The sequence below is a fragment of the Oncorhynchus tshawytscha genome, linkage group LG10, assembly GCF_018296145.1.
Source record: "Oncorhynchus tshawytscha isolate Ot180627B linkage group LG10, Otsh_v2.0, whole genome shotgun sequence".
NCBI classification, from domain to species: Eukaryota; Metazoa; Chordata; class Actinopteri; order Salmoniformes; family Salmonidae; genus Oncorhynchus; species Oncorhynchus tshawytscha.
Genome location: NC_056438.1, coordinates 179,748 through 194,178, shown reverse-complemented (window position 1 = coordinate 194,178; position 14,431 = coordinate 179,748). Strand labels below are relative to the sequence as shown.

General features: G+C 36.0%; 1 protein-coding gene across 1 annotated transcript in view; it reads right to left on the bottom strand.

Moving 5' to 3' along the window:
• Positions 1–14,431, bottom strand: part of kif1c (kinesin family member 1C) — a 95,419-nt gene that overhangs the window by 45,796 nt on the left and 35,192 nt on the right. Inside the window, exon 8 of the mRNA XM_042327953.1 lies at positions 1,767–1,878. Coding sequence (XP_042183887.1) covers positions 1,767–1,878 — 112 coding nt within the window. The remainder of the gene's footprint in view (positions 1–1,766; positions 1,879–14,431) is intronic.

Sequence of the window (14,431 nt, the reverse complement as noted above, 5' to 3'; positions counted from 1 at the left end):
TTAATGCCCCATCCGAAAGACGGCACCCTACACAGGGCAGTGTCCCCAATCACTGCCCTGGGGCATTGGGATATTATTTAGACCAGAGGAAAGAGTGCCTCCTACTGGCCCTCCAACACCACTTCCTGCAGCATCTGGTCTCCCATCCAGGAACTGACCAGGACCAACCCTACTTAGCTTCAGAAGTAAGCCAGCAGTGGTATGCAGGGTGGTATGCTGGGTAGTATACAGTGTGGTATGCAGGGTGATATGCTGGGTAGTATACAGTGTGGTATGCAGGGTGATATGCTGGGTAGTATACAGTGTGGTATGCAGGGTGATATGCTGGGTAGTATACAGTGTGGTATGCAGGGTGATATGCTGGGTAGTATACAGTGTGGTATGCAGGGTGATATGCTGGGTAGTGTACAGTGTGGTATGCAGGGTGATATGCTGGGTAGTATACAGTGTGGTATGCAGGGTGATATGCTGGGTAGTATACAGTGTGGTATGCAGGGTGATATGCTGGGTAGTATACAGTGTGGTATGCAGGGTGATATGCTGGGTAGTATACAGTGTGGTATGCAGGGTGATATGCTGGGTAGTATACAGTGTGGTATGCAGGGTGATATGCTGGGTAGTATACAGTGTGGTATGCAGGGTGATATGCTGGGTAGTATACAGTGTGGTATGCAGGGTGATATGCTGGGTAGTGTACAGTGTGGTATGCAGGGTGATATGCTGGGTAGTATACAGTGTGGTATGCAGGGTGATATGCTGGGTAGTATACAGTGTGGTATGCAGGGTGATATGCTGGGTAGTATACAGTGTGGTATGCAGGGTGATATGCTGGGTAGTATACAGTGTGGTATGCAGGGTGATATGCTGGGTAGTGTACAGTGTGGTATGCAGGGTGATATGCTGGGTAGTATACAGTGTGGTATGCAGGGTGATATGCTGGGTAGTGTACAGTGTGGTATGCAGGGTGATATGCTGGGTAGTATACAGTGTGGTATGCAGGGTGATATGCTGCTGGCTATAATGTGATTAGCGTAATATTAGATTAGTCTCCATTTAAAGAACAGAAAAGCATCTATTTCCCATAAGACACGTGTCATGGATCTGTCTCTCTCTCCAACAGGAAATCCCCCTGGTCTGAGTGTGACAGTGATGTTGCAGCGGGCTACCTCATCACCAGAGTTACAGTACATTCATACCAGCCCCCCCCTCCTCATCACCAGAGTTACAGTACATTCATACCAGCCCCCTCATCACCAGAGTTACAGTACATTCATACCAGCCCCCTCATCACCAGAGTTACAGTACATTCATACCAGCCCCCTCCCCTCATCACCAGAGTTACAGTACATTCATACCAGTCCCCCCTCCTCATCACCAGAGTTACAGTACATTCATACCAGCCCCCTCTTCATCACCAGAGTTACAGTACATTCATACCAGCCCCCCTCCTCATCACCAGAGTTACAGCACATTCCTACCAGCCCCCTCCACTTCCTCATCACCAGAGTTACAGTACATTCATACTAACCCCCCTCCTCATCACCAGAGAGTAAGTCTACCTCTCCTCCACCTCACATTCATACTAGCCCCCCTCCTCATCACCAGAGAGTTAGTCTGCCCCCCTCCTCCTCCCTACTACCTTCTCCGTGTCCAGGGAGATGGCGGTCTCTTTGTTTCACACCAACACCTAACACACACACACACACCAAACACACCCTGTCTGTCTGACAAACAATAATGGATTATTATTGTGTGTTTACTCGTACCTTCTCAGTGTCCAGGCTGGTGAGTTGGTCTCTTCGTTTCTGTGTGAACACGATGGTGAAGACGGCGTGGGAACGACTAGACGTCTCATTCATATTTGTTGCCGCCACCGTCCTGAAATCAATACCAATCAATCAGTATATCAATCAACAAGTAATCCCTCAATGAACACACACACACCCCACCGTCCTGAAATCAATAACACAATGAGTTAATCAGTCAACTAGATAGTATACCAATCAGTCAACTAGTTAATATACCAATCAGTCAGTCAACTAGTTTATATATCAATCAGTCAACTAGATAATATACCAATCAGTCAACTAGTTAATATACCAATCAGTCAACTAGATAATATACCAATCAGTCAACTAGTTAATATACCAATCAGTCAGTCAACTAGTTCATATACCAATCAGTCAACTAGTTAATATACCAATCAATCAGTCAACTAGTTAATATACCAATCAGTCAGGCAACTTGTTTACATATCAATCAGTCAACTAGTTTACATATCAATCAGTCAACTAGTTAATATACCAATCAGCCAGTCAACTAGTTTAAATATCAGTCAGTCAACTAATTAATATTCCAATCAGTCAACTAGTGTATATATCAATCAGTCAACTAGATAATATACCAATCAGTCAGTCAACTAGTTAATATACCAATCAGTCAGTCAAATAGTTAATATACCAATCAGTCAGTCAACTAGTTAATATACCAATCAGTCAGTCAACTAGTGTATATATAAATCAGTCAACTAGTTAATATACCAATCAGTCAGTCAACCAGTGTATATATAAATCAGTCAACTAGTTAATATACCAATCAGTCAGTCAACTAGTTAATATACCAATCAGCCAGTCAACTAGTTTAAATATCAGTCAGTCAACTAATTAATATTCCAATCAGTCAACTAGTGTATATATCAATCAGTCAACTAGATAATATACCAATCAGTCAGTCAACTAGTTAATATACCAATCAGTCAGTCAAATAGTTAATATACCAATCAGTCAGTCAACTAGTTAATATACCAATCAGTCAGTCAACTAGTGTATATATAAATCAGTCAACTAGTTAATATACCAATCAGTCAGTCAACCAGTGTATATATAAATCAGTCAACTAGTTAATATACCAATCAGTCAGTCAACTAGTTAATATACCAATCAGCCAGTCAACTAGTTTAAATATCAGTCAGTCAACTAATTAATATTCCAATCAGTCAACTAGTGTATATATCAATCAGTCAACTAGATAATATACCAATCAGTCAGTCAACTAGTTAATATACCAATCAGTCAGTCAAATAGTTAATATACCAATCAGTCAGTCAACTAGTTAATATACCAATCAGTCAGTCAACTAGTGTATATATAAATCAGTCAACTAGTTAATATACCAATCAGTCAGTCAACCAGTGTATATATAAATCAGTCAACTAGTTAAGATACCAATCAGTCAGTCAACTAGTTAATATACCAATCAGTCAGTCAACTAGTGTATATATAAATCAGTCAACTAGTTAATATACCAATCAGTCAGTCAACCAGTGTATATATAAATCAGTCAACTAGTTAATATACCAATCAGTCAGTCAACTAGTTAATATACCAATCAGTCAGTCAACTAGTTAATATACCAATCAGTCAGTCAACTAGTGTATATATAAATCAGTCAACTAGTTAATATACCAATCAGTCAGGCAACTAGTTTATATATCAATCAGTCAACTAGTTTATATATCAGTCAGTCAACTAGTTTATATATCAATCAGTCATCTAGTTAAATTATAAATCAGTCAGTCAACTAGTTTATATATCAATCAGTCAGGCAACTAGTTTAAATATCAATCAGTCATCTAGTTAAATTACAAATCAGTCAGTCAACTAGTTTATATATCAATCAGTCAACTAGTTAATATACCAATCAGTCAGGCAACTAGTTTATATATAAATCAGTCAACTAGTTTATATATCAGTCAGTCAACTAGTTAAATCAGTCAACTAGTTAAATTACAAATCAGTCTGTCAACTAGTTTATATATCAATCGGTCAACTAGTTAATATACCAATCAGTCAGTCAACTAGTGTATATATCAATCAGTCAACTAGTTAATATACCAATCAGTCAGGCAACTAGTTTATATATAAATCAGTCAACTAGTTAATATACCAATCAGTCAGTCAACTAGTGTATATATCAATCAGTCAACTAGTTAATATACCAATCAGTCAGGCAACTACTTTATATATAAATCAGTCAACTAGTTTATATATCAGTCAGTCAACTAGTTTATATATCAATCAGTCATCTAGTTAAATTACAAATCAGTCAGTCAACTAGTTTATATATCAATCAGTCAACTAGTTTATATATCAATCAGTCAACTAGTTTATATATCAATTAGTCAACTAGTTTATATATCAATCAGTCAACTAGTTTATATACCAATCAGTCAGTCAACTAGTTTATATATCATTCAGTCAACTTGTTTATATATCAGTCAGTCAATTAGTTTATATATCAATCAGTCAACTAGTTAATATACCAATCAGTCAGTCAACTAGTTAATATACAAATCAGCCAGTCAATTAGTTAATATATCAATCAGCAAACTAGTTAATATACCAATCAGTAAACTAGTTAATAAACCAATCAGTCAGTAAACTAGTTTATACATCAAACAGTCAGTTAACTAGTTTAAACACCAATCAGTCAACTAGTTAATATACCAATCAGTCAGTCAACTAGTTAATATACCAATCAGTCAGTCAACTAGTTAATATACCAATCAGTCAGTCAACTAGTTAATATACCAATCAGTCAGTCAACTAGTTAATATATCAATCAGTCAGTCAACTAGTTAATATACCAATCAGTCAGTCAACTAGTTAATATACCAATCAGTCAGTCAACTAATTAATATACCAATCAGTCAGTCAACTAGTTAATATACCAATCAGTGAGTCAACTAGTTAATATACAGTGGGGCAAAAAAGTATTTAGTCAGCCACCAATTGTGCAAGTTCTCCCACTTAAAAAGATGAGAGGCCTGTAATTTTCATCATAGGTACACTTCAACTATGACAGACAAAATGAGAAAAAAACAAAGTGAATGGTTCCTGTAGTAATAGTATAGTCTATATAGTAACCTGATCTGAGCCAGAATGGTTCCTGTAGTAATAGTATAGTCTATATAGTAACCTGATCTGAGCCAGAATGGTTCCTGTAGTAATAGTATAGTATATATAGTAACCTGATCTGAGCCAGAATGGTTCCTGTAGTAATAGTATAGTATATATAGTAACCTGATCTGAGCCAGAATGGTTCCTGTAGTAATAGTATAGTATATATAGTAACCTGATCTGAGCCATAATGGTTCCTGTAGTAATAGTATAGTCCATATAGTAACCTGATCTGAGCCAGAATGGTTCCTGTAGTAATAGTATAGTCTATATAGTAACCTGATCTGAGCCAGAATGGTTCCTGTAGTAATAGTATAGTATATATAGTAACCTGATCTGAGCCAGAATGGTTCCTGTAGTAATAGTATAGTATATATAGTAACCTGATCTGAGCCAGAATGGTTCCTGTAGTAATAGTATAGTATATATAGTCACCTGATCTGAGCCAGAGTGGTTCCTGTTTCTGTAGTAACAGTATAGTATATATAGTAACCTGATCTGAGCCAGAATGGTTCCTGTAGTAATAGTATAGTATATATAGTAACCTGATCTGCCAGAATGGTTCCTGTAGTAATAGTATAGTATATATAGTAACCTGATCTGAGCCAGAATGGTTCCTGTAGTAATAGTATAGTATATATAGTAACCTGATCTGAGCCAGAATGGTTCCTGTAGTAATAGTATAGTCTATATAGTAACCTGATCTGAGCCAGAATGGTTCCTGTAGTAATAGTATAGTCTATATAGTAACCTGATCTGAGCCAGAATGGTTCCTGTAGTAATAGTATAGTATATATAGTAACCTGATCTGAGCCAGAATGGTTCCTGTAGTAATAGTATAGTATATATAGTCACCTGATCTGAGCCAGAATGGTTCCTGTTTCTGTAGTAACAGTATAGTATATATAGTAACCTGATCTGAGCCAGAATGGTTCCTGTTGTAATAGTATAGTATATATAGTAACCTGATCTGAGCCAGAATGGTTCGTGTAGTAATAGTATAGTATATATAGTAACCTGATCTGAGCCATAATGGTTCCTGTAGTAATAATATAGTATATATATTAACCTGATCTGAGCCAGAATGGTTCCTGTAGTAATAGTATAGTATATATAGTAACCTGATCTGAGCCAGAATGGTTCCTGTAGTAATAGTATAGTATATATAGTAACCTGATCTGAGCCAGAATGGTTCCTGTAGTAATAGTATAGTATATATAGTCACCTGATCTGAGCCAGAATGGTTCCTGTTTCTGTAGTAACAGTATAGTATATATATAGTAACCTGATCTGAGCCATAATGGTTCCTGTAGTAATAGTATAGTATATATAGTAACCTGATCTGAGCCAGAATGGTTCCTGTAGTAATAGTATAGTATATATAGTAGCCTGATCTGAGCCAGAATGGTTCCTGTAGTAATAGTATAGTATATATAGTAACCTGATCTGAGCCAGAATGGTTCCTGTAGTAATAGTATAGTATATATAGTCACCTGATCTGAGCCAGAATGGTTCCTGTTTCTGTAGTAACAGTATAGTATATATAGTAACCTGATCTGAGCCAGAATGGTTCCTGTAGTAACAGTATAGTATATATAGTAACCTGATCTGAGCCAGAATGGTTCCTGTAGTAATAGTATAGTATATATAGTAACCTGATCTGAGCCAGAATGGTTCCTGTAGTAATAGTATAGTATATATAGTCACCTGATCTGAGCCAGAATGGTTCCTGTAGTAATAGTATAGTATATATAGTCACCTGATCTGAGCCAGAATGGTTCCTGTTTCTGTAGTAACAGTATAGTATATATAGTAACCTGATCTGAGCCAGAATGGTTCCTGTAGTAATAGTATAGTATATATATAGTAACCTGATCTGAGCCATAATGGTTCCTGTAGTAATAGTATAGTATATATAGTAACCTGATCTGAGCCAGAATGGTTCCTGTAGTAATAGTATAGTATATATAGTAGCCTGATCTGAGCCAGAATGGTTCCTGTAGTAATAGTATAGTATATATAGTAACCTGATCTGAGCCAGAATGGTTCCTGTAGTAATAGTATAGTATATTTATAGTAACCTGATCTGAGCCATAATGGTTCCTGTAGTAATAGTATAGTCTATATAGTAACCTGATCTGAGCCAGAATGGTTCCTGTAGTAATAGTATAGTATATATAGTAACCTGATCTGAGCCATAATGGTTCCTGTAGTAATAGTATAGTCCATATAGTAACCTGATCTGAGCCAGAATGGTTCCTGTAGTAATAGTATAGTCTATATAGTAACCTGATCTGAGCCAGAATGGTTCCTGTAGTAATAGTATAGTATATATAGTAACCTGATCTGAGCCAGAATGGTTCCTGTAGTAATAGTATAGTATATATAGTAACCTGATCTGAGCCAGAATGGTTCCTGTAGTAATAGTATAGTATATATAGTCACCTGATCTGAGCCAGAATGGTTCCTGTTTCTGTAGTAACAGTATAGTATATATAGTAACCTGATCTGAGCCAGAATGGTTCCTGTAGTAATAGTATAGTATATATAGTAACCTGATCTGAGCCAGAATGGTTCCTGTAGTAATAGTATAGTATATATAGTAACCTGATCTGAGCCAGAATGGTTCCTGTAGTAATAGTATAGTATATATAGTAACCTGATCTGAGCCAGAATGGTTCCTGTAGTAATAGTATAGTCTATATAGTAACCTGATCTGAGCCAGAATGGTTCCTGTAGTAATAGTATAGTCTATATAGTAACCTGATCTGAGCCAGAATGGTTCCTGTAGTAATAGTATAGTATATATAGTAACCTGATCTGAGCCAGAATGGTTCCTGTAGTAATAGTATAGTATATATAGTCACCTGATCTGAGCCAGAATGGTTCCTGTTTCTGTAGTAACAGTATAGTATATATAGTCACCTGATCTGAGCCAGAATGGTTCCTGTTTCTGTAGTAACAGTATAGTATATATAGTAACCTGATCTGAGCCAGAATGGTTCCTGTAGTAATAGTATAGTATATATAGTAACCTGATCTGAGCCATAATGGTTCCTGTAGTAATAGTATAGTATATATAGTAACCTGATCTGAGCCAGAATGGTTCCTGTAGTAATAGTATAGTATATATAGTAGCCTGATCTGAGCCAGAATGGTTCCTGTAGTAATAGTATAGTATATATAGTAACCTGATCTGAGCCAGAATGGTTCCTGTAGTAATAGTATAGTATATATAGTAACCTGATCTGAGCCATAATGGTTCCTGTAGTAATAGTATAGTCTATATAGTAACCTGATCTGAGCCAGAATGGTTCCTGTAGTAATAGTATAGTATATATAGTAACCTGATCTGAGCCATAATGGTTCCTGTAGTAATAGTATAGTCCATATAGTAACCTGATCTGAGCCAGAATGGTTCCTGTAGTAATAGTATAGTCTATATAGTAACCTGATCTGAGCCAGAATGGTTCCTGTAGTAATAGTATAGTATATATAGTAACCTGATCTGAGCCAGAATGGTTCCTGTAGTAATAGTATAGTATATATAGTAACCTGATCTGAGCCAGAATGGTTCCTGTAGTAATAGTATAGTATATATAGTCACCTGATCTGAGCCAGAATGGTTCCTGTTTCTGTAGTAACAGTATAGTATATATAGTAACCTGATCTGAGCCAGAATGGTTCCTGTAGTAATAGTATAGTATATATAGTAACCTGATCTGAGCCAGAATGGTTCCTGTAGTAATAGTATAGTATATATAGTAACCTGATCTGAGCCAGAATGGTTCCTGTAGTAATAGTATAGTATATATAGTAACCTGATCTGAGCCAGAATGGTTCCTGTAGTAATAGTATAGTCTATATAGTAACCTGATCTGAGCCAGAATGGTTCCTGTAGTAATAGTATAGTCTATATAGTAACCTGATCTGAGCCAGAATGGTTCCTGTAGTAATAGTATAGTATATATAGTAACCTGATCTGAGCCAGAATGGTTCCTGTAGTAATAGTATAGTATATATAGTCACCTGATCTGAGCCAGAATGGTTCCTGTTTCTGTAGTAACAGTATAGTATATATAGTAACCTGATCTGAGCCAGAATGGTTCCTGTTGTAATAGTATAGTATATATAGTAACCTGATCTGAGCCAGAATGGTTCCTGTAGTAATAGTATAGTATATATAGTAACCTGATCTGGGCCAGAATGGTTCCTGTAGTAATAATATAGTATATATAGTAACCTGATCTGAGCCAGAATGGTTCCTGTAGTAATAGTATAGTATATATAGTAACCTGATCTGAGCCAGAATGGTTCCTGTAGTAATAGTATAGTATATATAGTAACCTGATCTGAGCCATAATGGTTCCTGTAGTAATAGTATAGTCTATATAGTAACCTGATCTGAGCCAGAATGGTTCCTGTAGTAATAGTATAGTATATATAGTAACCTGATCTGAGCCAGAATGGTTCCTGTAGTAATAGTATAGTATATATAGTATAGCCAGAATGGTTCCTGTAGTAATAGTATAGTAACCTGATCTGAGCCAGAATGGTTCCTGTAGTAATAGTATAGTATATATAGTCACCTGATCTGAGCCAGAATGGTTCCTGTTTCTGTAGTAACAGTATAGTATATATAGTAACCTGATCTGAGCCAGAATGGTTCCTGTAGTAATAGTATAGTATATATAGTAACCTGATCTGAGCCAGAATGGTTCCTGTAGTAATAGTATAGTATATATAGTAACCTGATCTGAGCCAGAATGGTTCCTGTAGTAATAGTATAGTATATATAGTAACCTGATCTGAGCCAGAATGGTTCCTGTAGTAATAGTATAGTCTATATAGTAACCTGATCTGAGCCAGAATGGTTCCTGTAGTAATAGTATAGTCTATATAGTAACCTGATCTGAGCCAGAATGGTTCCTGTAGTAATAGTATAGTATATATAGTAACCTGATCTGAGCCATAATGGTTCCTGTAGTAATAGTATAGTATATATAGTCACCTGATCTGAGCCAGAATGGTTCCTGTTTCTGTAGTAACAGTATAGTATATATAGTAACCTGATCTGAGCCAGAATGGTTCCTGTTGTAATAGTATAGTATATATAGTAACCTGATCTGAGCCAGAATGGTTCCTGTAGTAATAGTATAGTATATATAGTAACCTGATCTGAGCCAGAATGGTTCCTGTAGTAATAGTATAGTATATATAGTCACCTGATCTGAGCCAGAATGGTTCCTGTTTCTGTAGTAACAGTATAGTATATATATAGTAACCTGATCTGAGCCATAATGGTTCCTGTAGTAATAGTATAGTATATATAGTAACCTGATCTGAGCCAGAATGGTTCCTGTAGTAATAGTATAGTATATATAGTCACCTGATCTGAGCCAGAATGGTTCCTGTTTCTGTAGTAACAGTATAGTATATATAGTAACCTGATCTGAGCCAGAATGGTTCCTGTAGTAACAGTATAGTATATATAGTAACCTGATCTGAGCCAGAATGGTTCCTGTAGTAATAGTATAGTATATATAGTAACCTGATCTGAGCCAGAATGGTTCCTGTAGTAATAGTATAGTATATATAGTCACCTGATCTGAGCCAGAATGGTTCCTGTAGTAATAGTATAGTATATATAGTCACCTGATCTGAGCCAGAATGGTTCCTGTTTCTGTAGTAACAGTATAGTATATATAGTAACCTGATCTGAGCCAGAATGGTTCCTGTAGTAATAGTATAGTATATATAGTAACCTGATCTGAGCCATAATGGTTCCTGTAGTAATAGTATAGTATATATAGTAACCTGATCTGAGCCAGAATGGTTCCTGTAGTAATAGTATAGTATATATAGTAACCTGATCTGAGCCAGAATGGTTCCTGTAGTAATAGTATAGTATATATAGTAACCTGATCTGAGCCAGAATGGTTCCTGTAGTAATAGTATAGTATATATAGTAACCTGATCTGAGCCAGAATGGTTCCTGTAGTAATAGTATAGTATATATAGTAACCTGATCTGAGCCATAATGGTTCCTGTAGTAATAGTATAGTATATATAGTAACCTGATCTGAGCCAGAATGGTTCCTGTAGTAATAGTATAGTATATATAGTAACCTGATCTGAGCCAGAATGGTTCCTGTAGTAATAGTATAGTATATATAGTAACCTGATCTGAGCCAGAATGGTTCCTGTAGTAATAGTATAGTATATATAGTCACCTGATCTGAGCCAGAATGGTTCCTGTTTCTGTAGTAACAGTATAGTATATATAGTAACCTGATCTGAGCCAGAATGGTTCCTGTAGTAATAGTATAGTATATATAGTAACCTGATCTGAGCCAGAATGGTTCCTGTAGTAATAGAATGGTTCCTGTAGTAATAGTATAGTATATATAGTAACCTGATCTGAGCCAGAATGGTTCCTGTAGTAATAGTATAGTATATATAGTAACCTGATCTGAGCCAGAATGGTTCCTGTAGTAATAGTATAGTCTATATAGTAACCTGATCTGAGCCAGAATGGTTCCTGTAGTAATAGTATAGTCTATATAGTAACCTGATCTGAGCCAGAATGGTTCCTGTAGTAATAGTATAGTATATATAGTAACCTGATCTGAGCCAGAATGGTTCCTGTAGTAATAGTATAGTATATATAGTAACCTGATCTGAGCCAGAATGGTTCCTGTAGTAATAGTATAGTATATATAGTAACCTGATCTGAGCCAGAATGGTTCCTGTAGTAATAGTATAGTATATATAGTCACCTGATCTGAGCCAGAATGGTTCCTGTTTCTGTAGTAACAGTATAGTATATATAGTAACCTGATCTGAGCCAGAATGGTTCCTGTAGTAATAGTATAGTATATATAGTAACCTGATCTGAGCCAGAATGGTTCCTGTAGTAATAGTATAGTATATATAGTAACCTGATCTGAGCCAGAATGGTTCCTGTAGTAATAGTATAGTATATATAGTAACCTGATCTGAGCCAGAATGGTTCCTGTAGTAATAGTATAGTCTGATATAGTAACCTGATCTGAGCCAGAATGGTTCCTGTAGTAATAGTATAGTCTATATAGTAACCTGATCTGAGCCAGAATGGTTCCTGTAGTAATAGTATAGTATATATAGTAACCTGATCTGAGCCAGAATGGTTCCTGTAGTAATAGTATAGTATATATAGTCACCTGATCTGAGCCAGAATGGTTCCTGTTTCTGTAGTAACAGTATAGTATATATAGTAACCTGATCTGAGCCAGAATGGTTCCTGTTGTAATAGTATAGTATATATAGTAACCTGATCTGAGCCAGAATGGTTCCTGTGTAGTAATAGTATAGTATATATAGTAACCTGATCTGAGCCAGAATGGTTCCTGTAGTAATAGTATAGTATATATAGTCACCTGATCTGAGCCAGAATGGTTCCTGTTTCTGTAGTAACAGTATAGTATATATAGTAACCTGAAACCTGATCTCTGAGCCAGAATGGTTCCTGTAGTAATAGTATAGTATATATAGTAACCTGATCTGAGCCAGAATGGTTCCTGTAGTAATAGTATAGTATATATAGTCACCTGATCTGAGCCAGAATGGTTCCTGTTTCTGTAGTAACAGTATAGTATATATAGTAACCTGATCTGAGCCAGGTTCCTGTTTCTGTAAACAGTGGTAACCTGATCTGATTCCTGTAGTAATAGTATAGTATATATAGTAACCTGATCTGAGCCAGAATGGTTCCTGTAGTAATAGTATAGTATATATAGTAACCTGATCTGAGCCAGAATGGTTCCTGTAGTAATAGTATAGTATATATAGTCACCTGATCTGAGCCAGAATGGTTCCTGTAGTAATAGTATAGTATATATAGTCACCTGATCTGAGCCAGAATGGTTCCTGTTTCTGTAGTAACAGTATAGTATATATAGTAACCTGATCTGAGCCAGAATGGTTCCTGTAGTAATAGTATAGTATATATAGTAACCTGATCTGAGCCAGAATGGTTCCTGTAGTAATAGTATAGTATATATAGTAACCTGATCTGAGCCAGAATGGTTCCTGTAGTAATAGTATAGTATATATAGTAACCTGATCTGAGCCAGAATGGTTCCTGTAGTAATAGTATAGTATATATAGTAACCTGATCTGAGCCAGAATGGTTCCTGTAGTAATAGTATAGTATATATAGTAACCTGATCTGAGCCAGAATGGTTCCTGTAGTAATAGTATAGTATATATAGTAACCTGATCTGAGCCAGAATGGTTCCTGTAGTAATAGTATAGTATATATAGTAACCTGATCTGAGCCATAATGGTTCCTGTAGTAATAGTATAGTCCATATAGTAACCTGATCTGAGCCAGAATGGTTCCTGTAGTAATAGTATAGTCTATATAGTAACCTGATCTGAGCCAGAATGGTTCCTGTAGTAATAGTATAGTATATATAGTAACCTGATCTGAGCCAGAATGGTTCCTGTAGTAATAGTATAGTATATATAGTAACCTGATCTGAGCCAGAATGGTTCCTGTAGTAATAGTATAGTATATATAGTCACCTGATCTGAGCCAGAATGGTTCCTGTTTCTGTAGTAACAGTATAGTATATATAGTAACCTGATCTGAGCCAGAATGGTTCCTGTAGTAATAGTATAGTATATATAGTAACCTGATCTGAGCCAGAATGGTTCCTGTAGTAATAGTATAGTATATATAGTAACCTGATCTGAGCCAGAATGGTTCCTGTAGTAATAGTATAGTATATATAGTAACCTGATCTGAGCCAGAATGGTTCCTGTAGTAATAGTATAGTCTATATAGTAACCTGATCTGAGCCAGAATGGTTCCTGTAGTAATAGTATAGTCTATATAGTAACCTGATCTGAGCCAGAATGGTTCCTGTAGTAATAGTATAGTATATATAGTAACCTGATCTGAGCCATAATGGTTCCTGTAGTAATAGTATAGTATATATAGTCACCTGATCTGAGCCAGAATGGTTCCTGTTTCTGTAGTAACAGTATAGTATATATAGTAACCTGATCTGAGCCAGAATGGTTCCTGTAGTAATAGTATAGTATATATAGTAACCTGATCTGAGCCAGAATGGTTCGTGTAGTAATAGTATAGTATATATAGTAACCTGATCTGAGCCATAATGGTTCCTGTAGTAATAATATAGTATATATATTAACCTGATCTGAGCCAGAATGGTTCCTGTAGTAATAGTATAGTATATATATAGTAACCTGATCTGAGCCATAATGGTTCCTGTAGTAATAGTATAGTATATATAGTAACCTGATCTGAGCCAGAATGGTTCCTGTAGTAATAGTATAGTATATATAGTCACCTGATCTGAGCCAGAATGGTTCCTGTTTCTGTAGTAACAGTATAGTATATATATAGTAACCTGATCTGAGCCATAATGGTTCCTGTAGTAATAGTATAGTATATATAGTAA